Source organism: Chanos chanos, chromosome 16 (genome assembly GCF_902362185.1).
Source record: "Chanos chanos chromosome 16, fChaCha1.1, whole genome shotgun sequence".
Classification (NCBI taxonomy): domain Eukaryota; kingdom Metazoa; phylum Chordata; class Actinopteri; order Gonorynchiformes; family Chanidae; genus Chanos; species Chanos chanos.
Window position 1 is genome coordinate 8,849,278 of NC_044510.1, and position 20,335 is coordinate 8,869,612.

The 20,335-nt window shown below is 42.8% G+C and overlaps 2 protein-coding genes across 2 annotated transcripts; both read right to left on the reverse strand.

Annotated features, from left to right (window-relative positions):
* Positions 1-277: 277 nt before the first annotated feature.
* On the reverse strand, positions 278-7,910 carry dhx58 (DEXH (Asp-Glu-X-His) box polypeptide 58). Its single transcript, XM_030793614.1, has 12 exons — positions 7,803-7,910; positions 6,129-6,305; positions 5,774-5,978; positions 5,178-5,371; positions 4,885-4,998; positions 4,630-4,762; positions 4,216-4,401; positions 3,800-4,050; positions 2,430-2,741; positions 1,861-2,051; positions 1,343-1,436; positions 278-550 (listed from the first exon to the last, which is right to left on the reverse strand). The coding sequence occupies exons 2-12, from the start codon at positions 6,303-6,305 to the stop codon at positions 359-361; spliced, it is 2,049 nt and encodes a 682-aa protein (XP_030649474.1). The 5' UTR covers positions 7,803-7,910; the 3' UTR covers positions 278-358.
* A 3,603-nt stretch (positions 7,911-11,513) lies between these two features.
* Positions 11,514-18,784, reverse strand: kat2a (K(lysine) acetyltransferase 2A). The gene is made up of 18 exons (XM_030793612.1): positions 18,560-18,784; positions 17,843-17,966; positions 17,326-17,471; positions 17,106-17,195; positions 16,560-16,741; positions 15,992-16,183; positions 15,397-15,503; positions 14,996-15,100; positions 14,404-14,540; positions 13,999-14,207; positions 13,641-13,767; positions 13,424-13,534; positions 12,848-12,991; positions 12,604-12,718; positions 12,389-12,425; positions 12,192-12,255; positions 11,941-12,025; positions 11,514-11,746 (listed from the first exon to the last, which is right to left on the reverse strand). The coding sequence occupies exons 1-18, from the start codon at positions 18,782-18,784 to the stop codon at positions 11,553-11,555; spliced, it is 2,394 nt and encodes a 797-aa protein (XP_030649472.1). The 3' UTR covers positions 11,514-11,552.
* Positions 18,785-20,335: the final 1,551 nt, after the last annotated feature.

Genomic DNA, 20,335 nt, shown 5'->3' on the forward strand with positions numbered 1-20,335 from the left:
GTTCTATGAGCAGTGGGTAAAATATTGCACAGTGGTAAAAACTAGGGCCTAGTGATACACTGCATACTAATCCATAATCCATAACGTCAAGTTACTTTACACACCGTGATATTAACAACAGCTTTCCATAGTCTGTGAAGTGACAAATTGGTTAAAATATAGTACTGTACACAGAGCCTGGTTGAGAATAAGAAAAAGAGCACTAAAAGTGACTGTGCACGGACAAACACACACACACACACACACACACACACACACACACACACACACACACACACACACACATCATTAATCATAGCCCCTATCAAACAGGACCTTCTAAATTGATCTCTGGTTAGGCGTGTCAGTGTGTTCTTTCTCAGTCTAGCCAGAGATCAGGGAAGTGTCTCGTAACGTACTCCTCCATCTCTAACTCTTCCACGGTAAATGGCACGTCTTTCCACTTCTTCGGGGAACGGCTGCCCTCTGGAGTCTTCAGAGAGAAGCTCTTTATTTTCAGACAAGGCAGAGGCTTCATCAGTTTCTTAATCAGTATCTCCATTCCCCAGTCCTAAGAGAAGAGCAGAGCAGCGAAAGAGGTTAAAAAATGAAAAAAAAAAAATGAAAAACACTCTTCCCTTTAGTTCTCTGAGAATATAAATACTTTAATGTGTGGACACTGATTTTGAAAATGGGTTTTAATAGGACTGTCCGGAAAAACCTTTTTTTTTGGGGTCTGGAGCTCCGGTTGTAGGCCCTAATCAACAGCGAACATTTTAGTGTTTTACAGATATTTGTTGGGTCTCGGGACACACAGCTCGAAAACGGGACAATCCTGGACAAACTGGGATGTCTGGTCACTATATGTTAAACAGTGCAGTATAAATATAGTACAAGAATGTCCTGACAAAATGTATTTTGTTTTTTGCCTTTGTTGATAGCCTATATTTAGTATAAAAAAACCCAACCAAACAACCCCCCCCCCCCCCCCCGCCCCCCCCGAGTATCTGCATCCCAAAGCTGAAAACCGAATTCCTACCCAACAAATGAGTATCTAAATAGTCAAATATTCGGGTCCAGCCCTAGCGATCTCTTGTGCAAAGTTTGAATCCCCGAGTGTTGGCATTTTAATCCGTTCATTTGTGAATAATTGTATGACATTTCATCATATTTTGTAAATGAGCGTAACTGGTATTTGTCATGAAGATGAGGGAGACAATGCTGTTTAGGTGAATGCACAGTTTTGTTAAATTCTAAATATTTATGTTTGGATTAATAATTGTTATCTGCTTACAGCTGTTGATTCGATTTCTCAGGCTACATTTCATATTTGTGAATCAAGACATTTAAGACATCTCCTTACCTTTCCACATGTAGCACAACTAATGACACGACCAGGCTCCCAATCCTCAAAGGTCCGCTCCAGTTGAACCTGCCCACCAATCTTATAGTACACCCTGCACATACACACACATAAATTGTACAACTTGAAATAAACAAGCAACCAAAATGTATTGGGAATCACTCGACAGCAGTAAGCCCACTGAAAGCCTTAATTTTCTCTGAATAATTATCCCAAACACTTTTCACATCTGCTTTTTTCCCTGCAGTCATGAGCCTGTGCACTGACTACCAGTTTAACTAATATGTACGTCTGTGAGAATCTTGAAATTGTATAAATGTATAGTTGTATTATCTCTGCGTGTTTCGTGTGTTTGAGTTTATTTTCTGATTCTTTGAATGGAAAAACAAGGTGCTCACCATAGCTACTGAAAAGAGGGCTATGTTAATTATACTTAGTAAAAAAGAGGGCGGAGCCTATCACAGTGATTGGAAGGGGGCGGGGCTTTTCATAGTTAATGGAAGGAGACCGGTGCTCACTTGAAATCAGGATTGATGTTAATGTGGTGTGTGCCCTCAAAGACTCTCATGTCATTTCCTCGACCCACGACAGCAAAACAGCCACGGCAGATTAGCTCGACTTGGGCGCCGCTGTGCTGACTCCTCCTCGTGTTCCTCTGTGACTCAGCCATAATACGAGACATCACTGACTCCATCTGAAGTTGTTTTATCTTAGAGGGAGAAAAAGGTAGATAATGTTTCTAACAAAAAATATTTGAGGACACACACATTCACAGGGCAGAGAGTTAAAGCCTTAGCATAAGTATGCCGTTACAAGTAAATAAATAAAAAAGACAAGAAACCATAGGCAAGGAGAGAAAATGAAGGTATACCGATCGGGCTACAGAGTAAAAGATAGCACGGAGCCACAAATAAAATGCAAAAGTATGAATTGAACATGCACATGCTCTCATCCGGAATGTGAGACATCATTTCCTCCCTCCTGTTTTGGATTTGTGCTAGATCCCAATACTTTAAGGAGTTGGAGACTGCAGAACTCAGCATAAAAACAGTTTTCCCGTGGAACTATGGAGTGCTAGGGGACTTACCTCCTGACGGAACTCTCTGAGGTCCATGCGCTGTACTTGGGCGACAGCTCTGGAAGTTAGCTCCTCTAGGTACTCATTGGTCCGTTCCCTGCGAACCTCCCGCCCCCCTGCTTGAGCCACCACTGAGTAAGTGCTGTCTGCTGCCCGGGCTCGCCCGCTTGCCTGCTGCTGGGCGATCTCATTAGTCAATAGTCCATAGCGCACCACCAAGTTGCACTCTGGGATGTCAAGTCCCTCCTCGGCCACGCTGGTGGAGATCAAGACGTTGAGGGTACCCTTCCGAAACTGCAGTATCGTCTCCTTCTGCCCTCGCTGTACAAACACACAATGTGCAAGACTGAGCAAAACGAAATCAAAAAGACAAATATAGCAACATGCATGCACACTTGGGAAAATATACAGCTCTGGTGTGAATTTGTAGTAGAGATCAGTGATGTATGGTTGTGGACGTGGGCACATTGGCTGTGGGTGTGTGTGTGTGTTGTAAATATAAGAACATAGTTTTCGTGGAATACACACAGCTGTGCTGTTATAACTGATAGATATGTGCCACTTAGTATTAAATACCTCCGCTCAAGATTGGTCGTGGCCACCTTTTTGGTGTTCCTTGAATGTGAATCGATCTTAAGTCTGACTGGATGTTTTCAGTGCTTGTTTTATTGATTGTCCAATAAAACTGAATTTACCGTCATCTGAGGTTTCATGCTGCGACTCATTACCCAGCCACAAACTTTATTGGACCTTTTTTCTTCGCAAAGTATTATCGAGCCATTCCACTCAAGATAGAGGAACTGGCACAGCCAGCTTGACCACGGCTACACTCTCTGGCCGAGAAGGGTAGTATCCATGATTCGGTAATAACACACATGTACTACATAGCTAAGACAAAAAAACTAACATAGGAAAAAATTAAACTCCTGTGACAGAGGAACAGAACATATTTCTTATTTTGTGCTTCTGCAACAGATTGAGGACCTGAAGGATCTGTTTTCTATATTTGAATGATTGTCCAGGCCCAATTTTTCTTTAGTGTTTCTCTGTGTTGTAGCTCTTATCCTTTTAGCTAGTAATCCTCGTCTGAAAAATTCTCCGGATAAAAATTGATAAAGGATTAATGGGATGTTTGGATTTGTCCTATTAAAATTTGATTAACGTGATTAGAAATTGATGGAAAGTACACAAGGCAAAGTCAGAATCTGTGCAGAGCCAAGTAATCTGAATGCTCATAAATTTTGACCAAGTCGTGCCCAGCGAAAGTTGGCGAGAAGTCTAAAAAAAACTCCCAAAGTTTCTTGAGAGTCTTCTGGGAGCTTATCCAAAAATCAAAGCCATGTTCTAACCACAGTCCCTCAGAGAGGATCATGAGATACCTGGGTCATGTGATTGGCACCTGTGCCAGCTCCTGTGAGGATGGAGGCACGTATGTTGACTCGTTGTAGTTCGGGGTTGGCACACACCCAGTCGTAGAGGCAGCGAGTTCCCTCACGTGTTTTGGAGAAGATGATGCCTTTGGAGTCATCCTTACCATCAAACTGCTTCACCAGGGTTTTCTCAAGCTGTGCCAGTTTTGGGTTCTCATAGATGGGATTGGATGCCAGCTCTTTCAGCTCCACACGGTTTTCTGAGCGAGAGATTGAGGGATATTTTGTATTCTAACTGGTTCTCCAATCATCACCATCATTTGCATAATTGTTGTCCTCTTAACCTTAATATTTACCTCACCGGTAATGCAAGAAACAGACACAAGACAAAAAGAATTTGTGCCATGAAGGCAAAATGTTCGTACCCTCAAAGAGTCCAGTGAGGAACATGTCAGTGACGTCCAGGATGTTTTCTTGTTTTGTGAGGTAGAACTCGTGGAGAACCCGTAACGCGTCAATCATTCGAACCGTGTCGTTGATGAGCAGAGCATCGTTATATTTACGAAGGTGCAGAGCACACTGAGCCACCAGTCTGTTCTCCTCTTGAACACCTGACACACACACACACACACACACACAAATATACCTCTTTGTTTTGGAAGAACTGGCTCTTAGTGCATTTAATGAACAATGGAGAACAAAAAACAATTTTTTGACGACCGCATGCTATCGATTTTCATATCCAAGACAGTAAAAACAGGACCTATATCACAATGTACGCTCACTAAAATAAAGTAAAATCTGGCTTCATTCCGCTTCAAACTTCAACACGCTCCCACCTGTCTTCTCCAGCTGCACCACATCTGCCTCGTACTCTTGTGTACCAAACGCGCGAAACTTAACCTCTTTCCCCTGGCCCATAAAGTCATGGATCATCCCCATCATCATCTTTAGGTGACTCCCGAATGGGTCCTGAGACACACGCGCACACACACAGACACACACAGAAAAAGGTCTTGCTCTGTGGTCTACGAAAAGAGATTGGTGGACGTGTGTAGAAAAGTGAAGTTGAAAAAGTAACTTCTAGAACGTACTTCAAGCCTCTCCTCCACAATGTCATATGTCTTCCTTGGTTTGGGCACGACCTTACTCAGCTCAGGAACGTATTCCTTGGAAGAAACGATGACTGAGTCCAGATTTGCACAAATCTGAGAAGGAGATAAAGAGAAAGAGATATTACAAAATAAAGCTTATTTTAAAATGCGTTATAAATACATTAAATGCTGACTACAAGCTTCATGTTCAGATCTATGCATGTAACCAGAATAGTTAAAAGCTGACACACACTCACACACACACACACACACATACACACACACACACACACCTGTAGCACATGTTTGACAGCTCCATCAATACTTCTGTTTCCACCGGTGCCCGGAGATGCGGTGAGGCCAAGAATTTGGGGTAGCCTGGTTTCCGGATTTCGGAGCCTGCTTTCCACATATCGTGCCATGATCTTATTATACACACCATCCTTATGGGTGTGGTGACACTCATCGATAATCAGCAGCGTGAAATCTGACAGGAAAGAGAGAGGAGAGAGAGAGAGAGAAAGAGTGAGAGAGGAGACAGAAGACAATAAATGGAGAACTGAAGAGTGTGTGAATGTGAAGAACGGTGTTCCTTCCATCAAAATTCGTTTTGATGTCTCTCAACTCTTGCTGGTTGCAAAGCAATGTTTGCAATTGCCCAATGCATCTTTAAGCTGTCGTTTAATTTAAATGATAAAAAAAACAGCATAAAATGATTTACATTGATTTTCAATCCTAAAAAAAAAAAATTAAAAATGTATTGGGGGGGGGGGGGAGACTACAAATTACTATCAATATTCAAAATTCCCTGCAGTGTAAATACACTACTCAGACCAGGAAAGTCAATAATATTTTACATCATGTTTTAATCATTTTTGGGTAGGTTTACCAGTGAGCTCCACGTGTTTTTCCTCTTCATTGCTGATCAAGGCATTTTCCAGTATCTGAGCAGTGCAAATAATCAGGTCGCAGTCTTTAACCACGTGAGCAAAAAAGTCTTTCTGGCTGCTGTCTCCACTAATGGCCACCAGTTCGTAATTCCTTCCCAGGTGAGGATTAAACTCTTTGCTATAATGCTGATCAACCAGATGCACCTGAGAGTCAAAGACAGGAAAAGAAAGAAAGAATGAGACATGACGTTCTCCCAATAGTTGAAAGAAGAGTGTGTGGAGAGAGAGAGAGAGAGAGAGAGAGAGAGATGAAGAGAAAATAGGAAAGAAAACGAGGACACCATTGATACGTACCTTGTTGACCAGAACCGCGACTTTGGCGTTTCGGGTGGTTTCGAGATGCATCTTAGCGACGTATACGGCGGCACGTGTTTTCCCGCCTCCGGTGGGAAGCCAGATGATGCTGTTTTCCCCTTTCAGCGCCCTCTGGACCACCTCGATCTGGTAGCCCCGCAGCCCAAAGTCCACCATCTAGAGCAGACCACAGAGACCATGACTACACAAGTCTCCTCTGGATATATCCTTTCCTTTGTATCGGAGCTTATGAGTATGAACATCAATGTCAGTAATAAGGCATGTGCAGATCTCTTTCATACATTATAACATACTTAACACACACTTTTAAAGTGTATCTGTTGCTACACACTTTTTTTTTTTAGAGAGTGAAGAGAATCCATCCTCTGTACTAGTCAGTGTGTACCATGTCCAGATTATGCTAATGCTTTGAGTCTGGAGACTTCTGTCCAAGCCATTTTGAATACCAGTCTATGCTTACTTCTTTGTGTGTTATTGTTTCCCATTAGGGCCCGAGCACCGAAGGTCCTGTGCCTCCAGTGTCCACAGGTTACAGGTGTTGTGTAAAGATGTGTTAGCGTATGCAGTTATTGGACATAATGACAGCTGACATTCTTTTTTGTAGCTGTATTTAGAATCATGACACTGACGTCTGTATTTTCTAAGGACACACGTGAACATTAATCTAACAATAAAAATTTGTGTTTGTTTGCCAATACCTCAGCAAGATAGTTGCTTATATTTTGTGGTTTTGTGGTGTAGGTGGGAAATATTTCCAAAAAAAAAAAAATTGCACATAGTAATTTAGAAACTTTTATAAGCAAGGGCTTGCTTACAAGCCCTGGGCGTATGTACAAAGGAAATGGTTAATCTAAAAAAGCCCACCTGTTCGTTGTACTACTTTTGGCAGATTGCTTGGTTCACATAAAATGATTCTGTTGATAGGGCCGAATCCTTTTAGCTATTACAATGACCATGTAATTTGGCACACGCATCAGATGTGAGTGCACTGTTGGATGACGAAACGTCATGGGTCGCGAATCGCCAGGTACGAGGGCCCGCCATCGCCGTTTACGCCGTATTTAGATTATTATTTTTATTTAACGCCACTGTCATCTCTCGACACCTACGCCAAACATCACAAAAGACTTCAGTTTTCCTGTGCTCTCACTGCATTATAACGTGAGGAGTCTGGTCAAATCACTGGAGAAAAAACTCCCCATGCAAGTTTAAAAGACTTTAACAAAGACTCATGAAAACGTCACACGAGACGGGTGGATATACTAAATTCACTGCAAACACTGAACGTCTCGCTAAATGGCAAAAAAAAATGTAGTGAGCATTGCACTATTTGTGCATTCAAACAAAAAACCAAAGAGTAACACTTTCTGCTCATTAAACTAGTTTCTATGGATACGTAGGCAAGATAAACAGTCGGTCTTAATTAAACTGATGGCTGTGACACAGCATAGCTGAGTTCAGAATGTCTACACTATCACATCAAATATTTGAACAAATGAATCAACAGGTACTTGAAACCAATTTTATTAACTCATACAACAGAGAGTGAAGATAACAGTACAAATACACCGTTGGATTCCATATTAAAATACTGCATTGCAGGTCTTTGCGTACTAAAATGTACGAGGGTTTAGTCTAGCTGTTTCCACTCACCTTGAAAAGCGTCTGTCTTAAGTTGTCTTATAACGTCTTTTAAAAGTCTCAGGTACTGTATTCATCTGCAGTCTGGCGAGCTGTGAGAGAAAACAGTACTTAAGCTGCTCTTTTAAACCAGTTACCTGGTCGGACGGCAGAGAGAGGAAAAACGAAAACGAAACTAACTGCAGGAGGGGCCCCATTCGAGGGGGTGTGTGAGGGCCAACCAAAGTATAACAAAGAAATGATTCATAGCAATTTGAGAGAGAGGGAGAGAGAAAGAGAAAGAAAGACAGAGAGAGAGAGTAGAAATTGCCTACAGACCTAATTAGTGAGTCATTCTTTAACCGTTATGGGACACGGGAGAAAAATCTCAGAACTGTCTACAGACCAATATCTGTCATCATGCATGAAAATGACACAAAGGTGATAATTATATTGTCAAAGAGGAAAGCATGGGAGCCAAACACAAAGTACACATTAAGATTAGTCATGGCACAACACACACTACTGAAGATTCTGGCTCACAGTAAGTTAAACAACTCAGAGCTGCTCAACTGTAATTCCCCTTTCTCAGGGTATCTGTGTTATAGATCCACGCAGTCACATAGCGCACGTACACAATACCTCACACTGATGATACAGCGCAGTATGTGAGACTGAGAGTATTTATAAGTAAAATATAAACAATAAACAATTTTTTTTTTTTACATTTTGTGCATATAACACTCCATTCTTGAACTCAGGATATTTTCTGGACAGAACACTGGTGTAGTGTTCCTGTTTTCCCAATTTTAGAGTAAGGTGAACAGGCCTGTCCTATTAATAACTATAGAGAACAGTGTACCTATTACCTGTTACACTCAGAGAGACTCTTCTCTGACAACAGAGATCTTAGCTTGATTTCTTGCCTTTGCGCGTACGTAATGTAGTTATCATATGAAAGCAGATACACTGTGCATATGAGTGGTGTGTTTTGGTGTAGTGTCTGAGGAACACAGATCAGGATTTTAAAGTAACAGACAGAAAATGTTTGACCAGACACAAATCATTTCTTCTTTTTAAACTTTGCCCCACTGGTCGGTTTCCTGCCCCCCCTTTAGCTAACTCATTGACGAGTAACTGCAGTTGTTTCTTTTGACCAGCACAGTAAGACTACTAGCAAATAATTAAAGGTTATAAAGAGTCATTCATAGAATGAATCAGAGTTTTGATAAAGAGCGGATTCTAAGCACGAAATAAAAAAACGGAGTTGAAGATGCACATAGGACAGAAACGGAGAAGAACCTAGAAGGGCCCCGTTGTTCGATGGAGCAACATGAGAAAAAGGAAACTGAAGGGACTCCCCGTCGTTGCGCTAACAGAACCGGCTTCTAAAACGCGCTCAGTGAAGCAGTACAATCAACTCACAGGCCTGTCGCCTGGGTACAACACTAAGCAAATTTGCAAGCCCTTTAAACGCCGGAGGGCAGGTTAGCTCTGTGCTAATATACAGTGCAATGATAACACCTGACTCTACACGGAAATAAAGCTTGTGTTAAATGTTTTTCAAAGTGAAGACTTCGTCCACTTTGTTCATCTTGATAAAATATTTTGTATGTTTGTTTTCCCCCATACCGTCGTGCGGAAAATAAGAGTTCTCTTGTACTGAGGAAGAAGAAATGCCAAACAAAAGTTACACATTAAAAAAAAGAAAACCCTTTAATTTGAGTGAAGAACATTACAGTACATAGAGCTTCTTGCAATTCACAAGCATTTTCAAACAGAACCAAAAACCATAGATACTGACATCTTTGCTTGACCCTTTGTCATTGAGACAGGTAGTCATTTACTCCTTACAACCTCAGTGCAGCATGGGTAATCAGTCTAGCAGACAGGAGGAAACGGGGGGGGGGGGGGGCAAAAACGAAAATAAAAATCAAGAGACAAAAAACAAAACCTGGAAATACAGCCCTGATTATGACATCAACACCGCTGCAGTTTCTCAAAGCTCTTCATGATTCAAGTATACACCCAGAAGAAAAAACATCAACAACAACAACAACAACAAAAAACGCTGTCTCCCGTCACTGCTAAACGCTAACGAGAAAACAGCAGAAAACTACATGCAGCATCAGGAGAGGTGCAGACACACACACACACACACACACACACACACATACACACACACAAACATACACGATACTCAGGCATTGGTTTGAGTAACCACTGAGCGACGTTAGACGAATAAATCCCACCGCGCCGATGAAGACTGTGCGCTGTTTCCATATGACACCGTGTGCTGTCAAACCACACAAGTGACAAAGCATTCATACAAATGAGTGACTGACGTCCATTTCATGCTCTTCTTTTTCTGACTTTTTTTTTTTTTTTTTTTGTCCATTTGGTGAAACACAGCAGCGCTTGGTTACAACACGTTGACAACATTTCCACTGTAAAATAAATGACTTGACATATGAACAGTTTCAACTTTATGTGTTTAGTCCCAATATTACTCAACATTATTAAAGTCTTACCTAGCAGAGCACTGTCGATGAGGAGCCACTGAACAACTTTTGTCGAGAAAATGAGAACTGTGAAGCCCTAACGACCGTTACCATGTCATGACAATCAACTCTAGAACATGATGAAACTCTTGTTTACAGTTGTTGGACAATGTGTGGTAATGTGGCCACTGTTCAGAACTTACCACCCAAACAAGTACTAAAGCTAATTACATCATGTATACAAAAACTCAGCTATTTACTGACCAGACCTGGAAAGACAACACTGTGAAGACATATTTCAGCCTAATGATGTTATGGTCCATAAACGCATTATTCTAGATTTTGATAACGTTCGTTAAAGAAAACACAAAACCCATCAAAAATAGCCTTTTAAAACAATTTTCAACTAATAAAGACTCAACCAGGCCAAACATGTAGAACTGTCTATTGACCAATTGCAAAACCATCAAACACCAAAAAAAAGCTTATGTGAAAACGGAAGATAAAGTAAAACAGCAAGGTTTCACTTTATCTTTATTTTAGTTTTATAGTAAGGTACAGTAAAACAAATAAACGGGGTGAATATGTCAACCACATCAACGTTAGTTTTCACATTTCAAACCAAAACCATGGTCCATACTCCTAACTGGCGCATCTGTATGACAGACAGACCTATTCACCAATTACAGGTCAGTTTTTACAGTGTAAAAAAAAAAAAAAAAAAAGAAAAAAAAAAAAGAGGCAGGTGATGAGAGAGAGAGAGAGAGAGAGAAGTAAGTGAGGATAATGCTGGAAATAAGGTTGCATGACTCAAACAAACGAGGGGAAAAAACATGTCAAAGTCCCTGTCACAGACTAAAGCACTTAACTGGCCCACAGGGTCCAAAGAATAAACCTGCACAAATAGAGAACCCTCCTCTTTTCAGTTTCCACCTCCCACCTAGAATATATACGACCGGACACATACACACCCTACCACGCACTCCGGTACAAAAATCCAAAGTCCGAACACATCTGTGTGAAGATAAACAGAACTGACTGTAAATACACATCCACTAGCACAGGTGAGCTGCTTGAGTGATTCGATTAACTATCAGAGTTTTCTGTTTCGAGTGTGTCTGGAGATGTGTGTGTGTGTGTGTGTGTGTGTGTGTGTGAGTTAAACATGTGCGAGTGGGCGTTGTCTCCCGTGACTCGGGAAGGGGGTTTTTGGGGGGGGGGGGGTGGGGGTGGAGGGGGGTTCTTCTCGGGTCCGGGCGAAGGCACCGCGTCTCCGGTTCGCTCATTTGTCGATGAGGCCGGACTCTTTGAGTTTGAAGTAAAAGAACTTCTCCAAGGTGTTGGCGCACTTGCAGTATTCGCTGTCTGGGGGGTTGTACTCTCTGCAGTTGGTGATGATTCGCTGAAGGTCGGCGATGAAGAGCTTCTTGGTTACATAGTAACGGTTTTTGAGTCGCTCCGTCATCGTCTTTAAGTCTAGAGAGGAGAAAGTAGGGTGTGTGTGTGAGAGAGAGAGAGAGAGAGAGAGAGAGAAAAGGAAAGGGAGGAAGGAGTATACAGAGGAGAGACAAAAGGTCATTACTGAACTCCAATACCCTTGATCCCAAACAAACAACTGGACGAACCAACAAACAAACAAGCAAGCAAACAAGCAAGGCAAGCACTCTGACCAATGGGAAAGCGGATGATCTCGTAATAGTCCGGAGCCTCAGACTTCTTCACCGGTTCCATAAAAGGCCAAGCGTCCGGGTGCGTCTGTTTGAGACACAAAACACCAAAACAGGAAGCGTTGAACGAAAATGAACAGTAAAAGGCTTTTGAGAAGGCGCTTTTCTGCCAAATACACACACACACACACACGCAAGTTTCTGCTTCTGCGTTTGTGTGTTTGTAAAAAAAAAAAAATAAAAAAATCTCTTACTTTAATCTGAGCCAGCAGATTCTTCAACATGTTGTACAGAAGATCTGGATCCTTGAGGTCTTTGCTACAACAAACAAACAAACAAAAATGATCACCATTCAAATGAACAATTGAACAGTAAATTGATGAAAATCAAATAATGGTACATAATGTTGAAAATTCCCTAAATATATAATGGTATATAATGGTGTAAATACCCTTTCTCCTTGGAACTGGGTTTCCATCCCGTCTCTCCTGACGAGAGAAGAGAAAATGGAGGGAAAATTTGTGAGATATGCGTGAAGGCAGTCAGATGAGAAAAGATGAGAATTTACAGAGAAAAGGATGTTTTCCATTCAGCCATCCAATATAAAAAAAACAGCAAAAAATGTTTGTGCTCCTCACACACACACGCACACATAGACGCACTTACTGATGCCAGGGATGCTCTCCACAGGAATCTGTCGAACTCCTTCTTTAAAACAGGTCAGTCCCGGGTAAACCTTTCTAATCTGGCTCTGCTTTCTTTCAATCAGCTTCTTAATGATCTAAAGAGCACAGGGGGCAAAGACAGAACGGTCACGCACACACACACATACACACACACAATTTACAATAATAGAGTGGACGAGTTCTACAGATAAGTAAAGGAGAGTGAGATTGAAGAATGTCTTTACCTCTTTCTGTCGTTTGATGATGTGGGAGAGTTCGGTGTAGGGAATTCTTGGATTGAGCTCACACTCCATCAGCGTGGCACCTTCGTAATCCTTAATGTAACCAAGGTAACGACTCTTGGGCACTTTAATGTCTTTGGAAAATCCCTGCCGTGAACGACACAGGTGAACGAACGTGAACAGACAATGAAATATAACAAACTATAATAAAGAATAATAATAATAATAATAATAATAAAGAGACGCAGTCAAACAGTGTCGGTTCGCATGAGACTCGCATGAGGCTGACACACAGTCAAGAACAGAGCAAGAAGAAAAGCTGGTCAAGATGAAATACAAGTGAAACTGCAGTGAGCATTTAGGAGGAGTAGCACTGTAGGAGAGGTGCTGTGACAGAGAGGAGGTGAAGGAGCAGCATTTCTTGGTTAACCGGGGGGGGGGGGGGGGGGGGGGGGGGCACTAGAAGTGCAGTAAAACCGTAAAAGAGAAGCAGTGCCGTGGAGGTGGGGGGGGGGGGGGGTGTAAAGAAGAACCGCTGAGGTGGACCGGTGGATAAAAAACGGACGTTTACTCGTTTACCTGTTTTTTGAAGTACCCAATGGCGTACTCGTCAGCGTAGGTGAGGAAGTAGAGGATGCCGTGTTTGATGTGGTACTCTTTGAGATGATTCATCAAGTGAGTGCCGTAACCCTGACAACACACAGCCAAGAGACCAGAGAGCGTCAGGCGTGAGCCGACCCGGGCCGCGCGTCGGACCAACGGTACGCGTGCGCGTTTTCGACGGGGGAAAACGTACCTTGACCTGTTCGTTGGACGTGACGGCGCAGAAGACGATCTCGGTGAATCCCTGAGTGGGGAACATCCTGAAGCAGATCCCGCCAATCACACGTCCATCTTTGATCAACGCCAGAGTTTTGTGCTTTCTGTAGGAACCATACGTACATCCAACAATTATTAACAGCGACAACTAGAACACCACTGAGCGTATACAAACTCTTTGAGAACGATCTACAGTTTAGAGCTGAGGTTAGAAGCTGAAGGACGGGTGTACAATGCGTTCTTTTAAGCAGCCGGAGGTTTAAGGGGTAAGGAGTTTTGGACTTTGCGTGGCTGCCAGGTACTGAGTTGGTCCGCCGCTATGGTAACGGACTTACGGGTCGAAAACGAGGCGCGTGATGTACTCTTTGGGCATGCGCGGCAGCTGGTGGGAAAAGACGTTCTGTAAGCCCACCAGCCACATGAGAATCTTCTTGTTGGACTTTTGAGAGAGGGAGTTCCCGATGACGTGAAACTCGATGATGCCGCGCCTCTCCTCCAGGCGAGCCGTCTCGTCGCGGGCCGCGTTCGCCGACAACAGGCTCGTCTACGGAAACAAAATCGTCACCCTCGTCATTGGAAGGAAAGCACTGATAACCATCGTCATCATAACGAGCGTATCTGTTGTATATTTAGCACTCGTGTTCTTTGAATCATAATACGGTTTGTGAGGTTTGCGGCTTATCAGATGGAACAGTGCGTCTCTTGGCGCTGAATGTGAGACAAAGGGCGTGACCTCTGACCTCTGGACCCAGCATGGCAGCGGGGTCGGTGATGGTCATCATGACCTCGTTCACCAGCTCCATGGGGATGTCTCCCATGACCCGGATCCGTTTGGCGTCCTCCAGGGTCAGGGCCTCCGGCAATTTCCGCTTTTCTCCTGACAGAACATGGGTGAATGGATTACGTGCGGACTGATAATGAAGAAATGCTTTCTCGTGCTGACGTTCATAAAATGACCAACACATGTTCGTCCTCATTAGACGTAAACATGATAAAGCATGTAATAAGGGTTTTATACCGTCTATTCTAATGCTACATGGCACAATGGATTTGTCATTACATGATAATTATACCATCACATCAGTTGTAGACACCCGATTAGACAGAGTGTTTCACTGTAACTGTAGACAGGTGAGGCCACAAGCCAAAAACACAGCGTATGACAGCGCACTTACAGGCAAGAGTAAACCATATCTGGACTCTTACGTACAATAACACAGTTATATTACCATTTTCTTCTTTATGCATTAATATGATGGATATTGTAATGTATGTAATTACCTATGTGGAACGCTGTAATGTATTATTTTATAATGTAAAGTTTATATTTACCAGTCAAAACCTCAGAGGAGACTGTGTCGAGACTCACGCATCCCATGGCTGTGCCCGCGTTGGCCTTGCCCAGCGGAGAGCCAGACACTGCCACTGGACTCAACACTGAGAGAGAGAGAGAGAGAGAGAGAGAGAGTCTGTCCAGTAGTCATTAAGCAAGTCATTAAGTAAACATATCTAAACAAGGAGGGAGGGAGACAGAATATCAAAAGTAAGATGTGAAGAGAGAGAGAGAGAGAGAGAGAGAGAGAGAGAGAGAGTGAGAGTGAGAGTGAGAGAGAGAGAGAGAGAGAGAGAGAGAGAGGGAAGTGAAATGGCTAAGTGGACGCAGTGTATTAACGTTACAATACTGCATTTAATGTGTGTTTAATGTGTTTGCCTGTTAATCCACACAGACATACCAGTCTGATGGCCGAGCTGGGCCCCCTCGGTGGCTGGCATGGTGAAGTCTGCCTCCCAGATAGGAGAGTTCTCCCCATAGATCTCCTCCTCTAACATGGAGAGAAACCTTACATGTGCACACACGCGCACATACACACACAGTCATGTGCACACACATATACATGCACACACACACACACGCGGTCATGTGCACACACATACAAACACAAGCACACACACACACACCCACACCAAGAAACCAAGATGTAAGATAAGCAAAAAGGACAGACAAACCAGCACCAAAAATGATGTCAACCTGTAACTTTATGTAAACAAACAGTGGGTTTAACGCTTATGCAATGTTAGGAAAACAGACATGCAAAGTATAACTTTACTGATTGTCCTTTACTGAATATACAGTAGGATGAATCTACATAAGTATGTGTGTGAGTGTGTGTGCGTGTACTGTGTACTTGAGACAGGTGTAAAGAGGTGTGTGAGTGTGTGATTGTGAGTGAGTGTGTGTGTGTGTGTGTGTGCGTGCGAGTGTGAGTGTGTGTGTGCGCGCGCGCGAGTGTGTATGTGTGTGATTGTGAGTGTGAGTGTGTGTCTTACTTGGGAAAGTGTGTGAGAATGAGTGTTCGTTTCTCTGGGGGAAGTTTGTCTTTCTCCACTCTGAACTTTTCCAGGAGCTGTCTGCGTGTGACCGTGAAAATGGACTTGAGCAGACTCCGCCCAAACACCTGACAGGTCTCATAACGCGGTAAACTGTCATTACTCTGAGGAACATGACAATAACACAACCACCTAACACACACACACGCACAGACATGCACGTGCGCACACACACACATACACACACACACACACACACACACACGCACGCACGCACACACAAAGAGATGTCGTTAAAACAGCATGACAAACCATCAGCATTTGTCACTGACCTCTCTTTATGAATATGAAAAACACATAAAATGAAAAAAAAGTGAAAACACGGACTGAGCCATTTGAAAATAAAAACAGCATTACTCATGACTTATCAACTATTAATGACCTATCTAATCTACCAGCCAAACTACATAAACACATTTGACTTTCAAATCATCATTTGTGCATCAGTTCTCAGACACGATCTCTCTGTTTCACACACACACACACACACACACACACACACACACACCTGGTGTAGTCGACTTTATACGCGGAGGCGTCGTCTTTCTGCGCCCGCTGGCGGAACTGTGAGGGCGTCTCCAGCTTCCAGTAGTTCAGACACAGCAAGAACATTTTACTCAGCTCATACATGGTCTGTCTTTCCTTAGGAGCCAAGTGACTAAACTTATACTGTACAAAGTTTAATACACCCTGAGAGAGAGAAGGAGAGGGAGAGGGAGAGGGGGAGAGAGAGAGAGAGAGAGAGAGAGAGAGAGAGGAGAGAAAGAAAGAGATTAGAGTCATTCTTTTAACCAAATAGCTGTAACCATTACAGGACGTGGGAGAAAAATCCTGTTTGTAGACCACCATCTGTCATGTAGTCATTAAGTAAGTCAGGAGAGAGAGAGAGAAAGAGAGAGAGAGACGGGGAAGAACTCATTTATCAACAGGATAAACATATCTAAAACAGAAGCAAGGGGAAATAAGATATAAAAAAGAAGATGTGAAAGATGGGAAGACAGAGAGAGAGAGAGAGAGAGAGGGAGAGAGAGAGAGAGAGAAAATACAGACAGACCTGTTCTATGTTGGGTTTCTCAAATGGTGGACTGCCCAAAGAACCTTCCACTACAGGCTTTCCCATCTGAAGAATACACTTCCTCAACAACTACAATACAAACACAACAGGAACACACAGAGTGGTCACACGCCCCATTTTAGATTCATAAGTACAAATCAGCTTCAAAACCATACATACATTAACTATATTCTCTGTGTCTATATAAACATACAATTACCTTAAACAGGTAGAAATATACTTGTTTGGTATCTGTGTCTTCCTCTTTGTGCACAGACATAAAGAGATTCTCCACATCCACAACCATTCCCAGTAGCCTGTTCATCTCCTCCTCTGACACGTTCTCCAAGTGTGACACATGCTCCGCTACACAGAGACAGAGAGACTTCACTCTGTAACCCCTTTTCAAAACTCTAAAATGGCGTTCTCTCTCTGCCTACTCTCAATCATGGTTGAGAATAAAGTCATGGTTCGTCTTATCAGTTTTCTCATAATGGATCTCCTCTGTTAAGCACCAGACAAAGGCTGTTCTTACCCTGAACAACTGGGTATTACAACAACGTTCAGGTTTTTTTTTTCCCTTTTCAACTTTGCCCCTTTTCAAAACATACCAATCAAAACCCAGGTAGCAATTACATAAACTGCAAAAATCTTAAGTTGACTGGTTGATAGGGTGGGGTATCCGCTGAATGAAAATGTCATTTTTCTGCACCACGGAGAGAACAAGACCGTCGTACCCAGAGTATGATTGCAACTGCGGCAAGGTTCCGTTAAACTGGCCGCTTGTTGCTGTGGCTCCATTCGCGTGGCGGTCGGAGGATGCGGGTTCTTCCACCCGTTACATTTGCAAGCATCATTTGCCTGTGAGTGAGTGAAAATACCACACGTCAGGGCCGCAAAGTAGATAACAGACGACCGTCTGTTTTTTTAGGGAAAGATCCCGTAGCACTGACAACCTGACAGGTGTCAAAATATTCGTCAGGATAAATATGTTTGGGCTCTCCCACGCCCAAAGCTGCGTCATCAGTTACTGCCAGTCCCTTGGACATCACTGTTCGCCTGAAAATCTTTGACGTTAAATCCATTTATCACTAAGGGATTAATGAGTTGGCTTAACGTTACATTTTCGTAAATGGGGAAAAAGCAACAAACGAAACTGATTAAGAGAACATCTGACAACATACTACATCGTTAAACATCTCTTGAGAGTGTCACTTCATATATTTTGTGAGATATAAAGTAATTTGTCACATTATTTGGGAGAACATGCAGTCTCTATCGTTGATTAGCTTGTCTGCGTGTATTTCACTAATGCTGGAAACTCTCTGACAGCTACAAGGGAAGCCTAACATGAGTACAAATAACAGACGGCAGAAAATCATAGGGTCCCATTGTCTGCACCTAAGAGACGCCTTGAAAGCTAAGCTAACTAGCTAGCGAACTTAACCATGTACCTTACAAGCCGAAAAAACTCCGAGTTTTTCAAGCTTTTTGGCCCGTGGGAAAGCTCGCACTTGTGCTTTCTTCTGGCTCGCCCATTGCTGTTGGCTCAGACCTGGACGGGCCGGGTCGCTACTCCCAGATCCAGAACCTGTATTCGTGTTGGACCCCGCCGCCCCTCCAGACTGAGCTTGCTGAAGCCGGGGTTGCATGGAGGCCTGGGCTGCCGAGTCCGCCATGTCCGCACCCTTGCTCCCACACTTGCTTTCAAGTCTCTGTATACTTCCTTCACTTTTGGGGAGCAATAAAGTTTATTGAGATTTTTGGACGAGCTCGAGAGCTACTCGCATGCGCAAAGAAGAGGACTTGTGGGTAGTGCAGTTTCAACGTGGAGCAGTTTCTCTCTATCAGGGGACAATGCAAAAGAATGAAATGTGAATGAATCTAGACATAAAAAACTATTGAAAAGAACGCTTAAAAACTGATTTATGGTAAGTTGTGCCGCCGGTGTAATTTTTTTTATGTAAAAAAAACTAAGTAATGAAATGATAAACAAAGATGCTCGCATGCTGTTCAGAGTGAGACCCAACGTCCCCGTCTTTTTGGTAGACGTTACAAGTATTCAGTTTAAACAAAGTATAGTGAAGCTCAGTATGGCTATTACTTTGAAAGGCAAAAACTTTCCCGAGAGGCGTTGTTTTTTTTTTAGTCAGCCACTAGGGGCCAGTATAGGACAAAGAGTACAGTATTGAGAATCTACGAGAAGACCCCAAAATCCAAAGATTAATTCTCAGTATGGTATAAATGTTGTAATACGACATAACAGGGATTACGGGCCAATTTACCTTGAAGTTGCTGGCGTGCTCAACAGGCCGTAAGACATATAGCATGTAAGCCCGGTTTTGGATACGTTAACTGCGTAGCCGAACCCATCCTCTTTCTTATATTTATGAAGGGAGCATCACGTGACCGAAGGTGACGCACCTCTCATTAAAAAAAATTATCCGAATTTCTGTGGACTTCCTCCGTAGGCCTTGAACAAGAGTGTCCTCTATTCTACGTTGATAGAATAGTGGAGATGCGTTGGAGTGGAGACAGTTAACCGGGTACAGGACTTATTTATTTGATGTAAGCAGCATAAAGCAACCTTTGAATGACAGATAAGAACTTTAGCACCCATTGTGCTACAGAATACACACCTGAAAAGAGTAAGGGACAAAGAGATGACAGAAGCTGTCTTGTAATTTAGAATTTTAATGAAGGATTCCGATGGGATCTTGATGTTCTTCACGTGATCAAACGTGGATTTAACAGAACTCGTGTCCCTCGGCAATACATTTCTATTCTCACTCCCATTGTCAGTAGGACCTTTTGGGACTCAAGGTAGTGACGCACATATCCATTTTATCGATAAAGTTCTGGCGCTGATGTAGGGATGATCTGGAAACAAGGGATCTCCCATACTGAAAACAGAGGGATCACTGAGCCCTACCTGAAGTGATGATGTATTTGAATATTTCATACAGTTATGGAGTGAGTGTAAACACACCCCCCTTCCAAAAAAAATGATCACAAAAGCACACAAAAGTACCTTTCCCATGTTTATTGGTAAAATTACAGTTAGTTTTCCTTCTTGTTTTGCCCTCCCCTGCCTCAAAATCATTCACCCCCACCCCAACCCTAAAACCCCATTCCTGAAGGCGCAGTCCACCACGGGGGGGTCGTTGTGCTAGTCAGAGAATTCACGAGAAACACCGACAACACCAAAAAAAAAAAAAAAGAAGCCCTTC